The following is a 7,212-nucleotide window of genomic DNA, read 5'->3' as shown; positions in this document are numbered from 1 at the left end:
ACTTTTATGTATCTAGTTATGGAGGTCCCATTTATTAACAATTTGGTTTTTAGGTTCTTTAAAATGAATCCCATGAAGCCAGAAAAGCATGTGAATGTCCAAAAAAAACTTAGGTTTAAAAAGGTTGATAGTCCCTTAAAAAGATGAAAATTATAAGAACTTCATATTCAACCACCATTACTCCTTTAAGGTGTCGTGTAACTCTGATTTTATCAACACTCCTGAAAAAAAATTATGATATAAATTTTTTTTGACAATTTTTTTATAATGTTTAATTATAAGATTTATAACATTACTTTATGCATAAATAATTATGGAAGTTCCGTTTGATAATAATATCGTTTGTGGAAATGAAGCATGTGAATGTCCAAATCCAACTTAGGTTTAAAAGCTTGATAGTCCTTAAAAAAATGAGAATTATTAGAATTCCACATTAACCACCATTACTCCTTTAAGGTATCATGTAACCCTGATTTATTAACACATAATTGACTTAATATGATACAAGCTGACATAGTAAGAAAAGGATTAATGCAGAAAGGTATACTAATTTGAATATTTTATGTGATTTTCAAGATTTTTCTACTCGATATTTTTGGCAATTGATGTTTTAATACATAATTAGGCTCAAGAATTCAAACGTATCTTTTTTATTAATAAAGTATAAATGATGAGACTTAAAAATTACTTGATGAGACGTTTTTACCAACTAGATTGGTTGTCATTTGAACTAAATCAACAATCATGTAACGGTTATTTAACGAACTCGAATAGGTATGGGTAGACCAGAAATCACATATCATATCTTATGTAATCGTACTAATATGATTTAAAAGGAAGTAGAAAGAAAAAAACAAAAAGAAAAAAGAAAAAAAAAAAGAAAGAAAGAAAAAAAAAAAAAAGAGCTTAGACTATTGCTGAGTGCAACATTTATTGGATATCATAGGGATATGGGGAAGTTTGTTTGTTCTAAATTATCAAGGGGAGGCATAGTCTAAAGGGCCATAAGGCAGAAACAAGTCAGCAAAGAAGCCCTTTTTCCTCCTAGGGTTCCATCCCATGTCCTTACACAACTGATCATTATAACAATTATGGAAGATGGCAATGCAACCTCGCTTGTAGGCAGGGCCTGAATAAAGCTTCAGACACTTCTCCCAGTTAGCTATGTCCTTCTCCATCTCTTTGATGCTTGGTAGCTTGAATGTGCCATCTAGAAACTCCGCCAGCCATCGGCTCCTTAATTCTGAGGTGTACAAGTTTGAATTGCTTTCTGTAAAACCAATCACAGCTAACTGTGGAATTCTTGGATGAATACATTGCCTGGACAAATGGGAACAAAAATGCACAATATTGTTGGGATTCAATGTTTATAGGAGTTAGCTTCCATGCACCTCGACAATGGTTTGATTCTACTATATTTTGTTGTCAATAAAACCTTATGAAATCTTTAGTAAGACTAAATGCTAACATAATAAGATCAAAATGGAAGACAAATGATAAATTCATCAAGTGGCTTCTTGAACATGTGTGAATAGAAATGTGATATGTTTCAATTTGTAGTTCTCAATCATGACGTTATTCAAGAAATGGAAGTTCAAGTTAATATACTTACATGTAATATGTACTAGCTTCTACAATGAAAAGCTCGATTGTTGATAAAAGTAAGTTAACTGGTTCCAAAAAATATATTATATTGCGGCTTTAGATACAGCTTCCGAAGTTGGCAAGCAAAATTCTCTTTTGTGTTTAATGACCAAAAATTGCTCTAAATCTACAATATTAGGCCATATAGATAGAAGGGCTAATGAGATCATCTCCATTGTGCACTATATGTAACATTTCTTTATTAATTAGAACATACTAATAAATTTGTAAGTACTAATAGTCTTATTTTGGTGGGATTGTGGGACTTGGAAGAGAGATAGCCTTTTTAAAATCGGCCTATTGCTATTATTATAAATTCTCTTGATATTGCAATATATTTCTGTGTGCTCTCTTAGAGTGTTTGAGATCCTAGTAATAGACCATCAGGAGTAATCTGTTGGATTTAATGGTGATTTAACATTGTCTGTACTGCTATTTATTCTCCAATAAATATAATCTTACTTGAGGAATGTTATTCTTATTCAAGTCATTGCAGATATTACAGTTTGGACAACAATGATATGGGGATGGATTCATGTTGGTCTCCTCTGTTATGATGAATGTATGCATGGAGCCAAGATTATTTCATTCCTTTAGAATGGAAACCATTTTGTTTTCTTCTGATTTTAGTTATGTAATCTAAACTAGTTCCTACCAACATCTAATCTAAGGGAAAAAAAAAAGAGTGAACACAATTTCCGGAGCAATTCAATAGTTTTAAAGGAGATATGTAGATTTGAGGAAGAACAAAGGCCTAACCTGTACATGGGAACTATTAAATCACCAAAAGACATGTAATCCCGAAAAGTAGGGGAAGCAAAGATATCTTTAAGCTTTAAATCCCCTCTGTATCCAGTAGCCAAAACGACCAAATCTGAGCGAATCGGTTTGGTTTCTCCTTTGATCATGACACCCTCTTCACAGAAGGTGAAACTTGGGGAATTCTTCAAAATTATACTTCCTTCGTCCACTTTGTCGTAGAAGTTTTCAGGCAATCCTGAGTATATACAGGAGCCAATGTCTTGTAGAAAGCTTTGCTCTGGCACCATCCCATATTTGGCCAAGTTTAATTTCCTCAACACATGGGTTTCCACAATCTTCGAGAACAACCATCTCTATAAAGAAACAAGACACTAATACTTCAAAACAGAAAGAAATAGAAAAGAAAAATAGAGTTAGAGAAACGATAATTACAATTGGGGAAAGAAGAATGGCGAGGAGATAGAGAAGGAAACCCTCGCCAGGTTTGTGAATCATAAGCTCAGCAAATCGATTCATGAAGAGAAAACCAAAAGAAATCCCCCATGGACGAGTATCAGGAGGGATCCAGTGCTTGGTTTTATAAAGCATAGTGCAGGGTTTGTTAGGGCCTGCAAATTAGAGAGGAAGAAAACGGTGGATAAGGGAGAAATCGAGATGTTTGAGGAGAGAAATTTGAGAGGGTTGGGGAAAATTGAAATTTACCATTGGTATTGGCGCATTCCATGGCGAGGTCGAGAGCGGACTTGTGGAAACCGACGATAGTGACTTGCTTGTCCTTGATGAGCTTCGTAGCACTTTCGAAATCCATGGCGGAATACTCCATAGAGTGAAGAACTTTACCGGCTTTGAAAGCTTCAGGGCCTTTATTGGGAGGGAATACGGGGATATTTGGAACATCGCTGAATCTTCCGACGCAGAGTACTACGAAATCTGCCACCACCACCTGAAAATTGCCGCCGTTGTCATGTGAAAATTGAAGCGGGTAAATAACCTTGATTTTTTTTTTTTCATTATTTCAAAAATAACCTCCAAATTCTACATAGATTATGGCCCGAGCTAAACTCAATTTAACAAAAAGAAACTTGTTTACATGTATTATTTTTTTTATCAATCATTTTCAAAGTTTATTAATTTATTAAATGCAAAATTAGAAGTTTAATAATACATTAAACACAAAATTAATTCAATGTATAATATATCTATATAAAATTATTGAATATAACAGACACCTATTAAAATAAAATTGAAAGTTTAAGACCATATTTATTAATTTAAAAAGAATCTATTCAATAGAAAATTGAAAGTTTAAAGACTTATCGATAAGACAATGGATGTTCATGGTTGGGTTGAGTCGAATTGAGATGCAATTTAAACCTAACCAAGTTATGCGATTTGTGAATATTTTCAACTCCACCCAACCATAAAATTTTTAAATTGGATTGAAATAAATTTTTCGAATCATTTATTTAAAATTTTTTAAGAAAAGGAAATTTTTATATGTACAATATATTGTATTTATTTGAAATATTAAATTTAGATATACAACTCAATTTTAATATATTTATTGAAATTCATATTACAATGGCATTAAAATTTATGTTTTAATAATTGTTGGAGAATGATTATATATATAATAATTGTATCATAAGAAGAAAAAAAAGTAATCTAATAATAAGTTTAAGTTGATTCGGTACTGTCTGGATGAAAATTAATTTTAGGAAAACCCAAGAAACAACCAATCCTGTAAAGTTTTTAATTAATTGAAACCAACCTAATCCAAATAAGTTTGTAACCTACCGTAACCCATTGGATTAGGTTAAAATACTATTTGGTCCTTGTAAATTGAGTTTTACTCCATTTTATTTTTAGCCCATTACTCAAAAATGTCCAATTTGAGTTATTGTATTTTCAATAAATCTTTAAAATAGATTTTTTTTTTTGTTTTAGCTTTATTTTTAAACATAGTAAAATGAATCAAAATATTTACGAATATAGCAAAATATCAATATTTATCAGTGATATATGATAATAGTCTGTCAACTTTTATCAGTGTATATCACAGATAGATATTGGTATTTTGTTATCCTTAAAAATACTTTTAGTTGTTTTAACATTTATAACAATTTTTCCTTTTTTTTTTATTAGTTTATTGTTGATTTATTTATTTATTTTTTTGAAAAATGAAGATTAATATGATCTACTAGCATTCCCTTTTTAAACATTTTAGAAATATACTCGCATGTATAGTTTCTTTTCTTTGATATTGAGTCTGGTTTTTAGTTTTTAAAATGTAAATTTATAAGGACCGTTGCAAATATAGACATTAGACCTAAAGTATTAACAGATATAACACAATGTAAAAAAAATTGTAAATATAGTCAAATTTAAATAGTCTATCAATAATAGACTATATTATTAGTAGGAATCTATAAGTGATAGACTAGATCATTGGTAAAAGCCTATTAACAATAGAAATCTATGGTCGATAGACTTGTCTATATTTGCAATTTTTTTAAAATGATCTTATACACTCAATTGCAATTATTCTTTTTAATAATAGGTTTTAAAGGTTCTAGAAACAATTTTATTATTATTTTAAATCATGATGTGAAGTTTTAAATCAGTAAATTAATTTTTAAAAATTATCTTTTCATCCTAAAATTATTATTTTTTAACTGTCATATAATTATTTAAAATAAAAAATTATTAAAGGGAGTTTTTAAATATATATTTCTGAAAATTGGAAGACTAAAAGGAAAATTTGAAAATTCAAGAAATAAAATGTATATGTATTAAGGACGTGTTTATTGGTGGGAAAGGCAACGTTAAACTCACCGGGAGCGGAACATTAGTCCGAGCGTCAACGACGTTGATCCTCCATTTACTATGTTCAGCAAAGGCGTTGCCAGAGTTGCCCCAATGAGTCCAACCTTCAATCTCCTTGTCGGAGAAGCCTTCATACTCCATACTAAGGACTCTGGAGTTGAGTCTGATGTACTTCATCAATCCGAAATGTTCGGCGTAAGATCTGATGTAATCGAGAACTTTATTATACAACGGAAATTCTTCCGTCACCGATTTCGGCCAAGAGAAATCGGAGAATTGAAATATCTGTTTAGGCGTTTGCAATACTGTCGACTTGAGTGTCTCGTTCCAAACGCCGCCAATGGCCCCTCTAGCCTCCAACACAATTGGAACCAATCCTTTGGATAGAATATATTTGCAAGCCGCTAGCCCGCTAATTCCGGCTCCGATGATCGCCACTTTCTTCGGTTCCATTGTCTCCAATGTCCCCTAAAAATGGGCTTTCTTGTCTCCCAAGTATATCTATTGTCGATACAATTACAAATGGGAAATTGCCCTATTTATAGATGACAAAAACTGAGGCGTGGAAAAGAATTTTATATTATTTTTGTGTTTTTTTTTCCGCTTTGGATTAATTTTGACTTTTTGAAAGTGTGAAATTACTACTCTACCGGTTTGCAACTCACGTGATAAGAGGGTACGCTTTTGCTATATTTTAATAGAAAAAATTCTAGTAGTACAACATATGAACATCTTAGTTTTTTATAAATTAACGTATCACCATATCGTATCGTATTTATATCATGTATCCATATCTGTGTATGTGTTTTCTATAGTACAATAATTCATTTTTTTTCATTTTCTTTCGTATACAATTATTAAATATTCATTTTATGACGGACCATGAAGGAGAAATTATTATTTTAAATGACAACACTGTTAAAAATATTTATAAATAATAGTAAAATATCATAGGCTATCTGTGATAAACTACAATATACTACTGTTTATGTCTATCATGACGCAAATAAACATGTATCTATCATGACGCAGATAGACATATATAGTAGTCTATTGGAATTTATCATAGATAAAGAGTAAAATTTTGCTATATTTCTATTGATTTTATTATATTGGAAAATGGCCATTTTTTCATATTTTGATTAAGTTTCTTTAACTCTATTTACATTATCTAAAAAAAATGTCGAAACTAAGATACTTTCTTTCTCTCTCCAAATTTAAAATTCCACAAAAGCATGCTTGGGACCTTGCGTGCAAATATTCCACTAGAAGTTTTTATTCTCAAGGGGCACTTTCATTTCACTGTTTAATACTTAAGAAGAAATCAATACCGAATAATTTGACCTAAATTTTTAGACTCAAATGAAATATGATTTGGTTTTGCTTGCATCAAAATATAAAGAAATTAGTGCATTGATTCTAGGTTAAAACAAAACAAATTTCCTCTCTCTCTTCTCTCTAGTTTGCTTCCTCTTGTAACACTTCAAATTTAGGTTTCAAATTATGATTTGGAATTCGAATTCGACACCTCATGATCCTGGTATTTTCGTACATCTCCTATGACCTAACAACGATAATATTATCACTGCTTATCTTGAACTGCTTCATAAGTACTACCATCAAAAGAACGGCCTAGTTCAAACTTCCCTTTTAACTTACATTTAATGTAGGAATATGAGGAACAAAACCAAAAATCACACATCCAAGCCTAAAATCCATATCACAAGTATAGTTTTTTTTGTCTAAAACTCTTTCCTTTCACAAAGGTGCATTTGGCGATGATGAAACTTGTTGTTTGGCCATGGAACAAACTCAAGCTTACGATTTAAGCTAGTCTATAGAACCCATAACCTAAGGTTTTAACCAACTTTTTGAATGGAAAGACTACATGTGCTATCATGGATGCTAAAATCAAAGTTTATTTAAAATATAAAATCAAATATTTACGAGAAAAAAAATCAAACCAACTTAAGGGAAACA

The 7,212-nt window shown here is 31.0% G+C and overlaps 1 protein-coding gene across 2 annotated transcripts; it reads right to left on the bottom strand.

The window, feature by feature from the left end:
• Positions 1-775: 775 nt before the first annotated feature.
• Positions 776-5,779, bottom strand: LOC120088793 (putative flavin-containing monooxygenase 1). Of its 2 annotated transcripts, none has more exons than XM_039046233.2 (5): positions 5,242-5,779; positions 3,109-3,349; positions 2,839-3,014; positions 2,404-2,759; positions 776-1,320 (listed from the first exon to the last, which is right to left on the bottom strand). In XM_039046233.2, exons 1-5 carry the CDS (start codon positions 5,683-5,685, stop codon positions 978-980), a joined length of 1,560 nt encoding a protein of 519 aa, XP_038902161.1. In that variant the 5' UTR covers positions 5,686-5,779; the 3' UTR covers positions 776-977. The 2 variants fall into 2 exon arrangements, with proteins under 2 accessions (XP_038902161.1, XP_038902162.1); XM_039046234.2 differs by having other exon boundaries at positions 776-1,270; positions 5,242-5,744.
• Positions 5,780-7,212: the final 1,433 nt, after the last annotated feature.

The sequence above is a fragment of the Benincasa hispida genome, chromosome 10, assembly GCF_027475165.1.
Source record: "Benincasa hispida cultivar pf3 chromosome 10, pf3_genome.v1.1, whole genome shotgun sequence".
Classification (NCBI taxonomy): Eukaryota; Viridiplantae; Streptophyta; class Magnoliopsida; order Cucurbitales; family Cucurbitaceae; genus Benincasa; species Benincasa hispida.
Note: the sequence above shows the minus strand (reverse complement) of the source record. Positions and strands in the feature narration are given on the sequence as shown.

Coding starts and splice junctions, on each gene's coding strand:
- LOC120088793 (XM_039046233.2), bottom strand. CDS start 5,685: ATGGAACCGAAGAAAGTGGCGATCATCGGAGCCGGAATTAGCGGGCTA. Junction 3,015..3,108: donor GGAATGCGCCAATACCAATG/GTAAATTTCAAT, acceptor TCTAATTTGCAG/GCCCTAACAAACCCTGCACT. Junction 1,321..2,403: donor TTAATAGTTCCCATGTACAG/GTTAGGCCTTTG, acceptor CCATTTGTCCAG/GCAATGTATTCATCCAAGAA.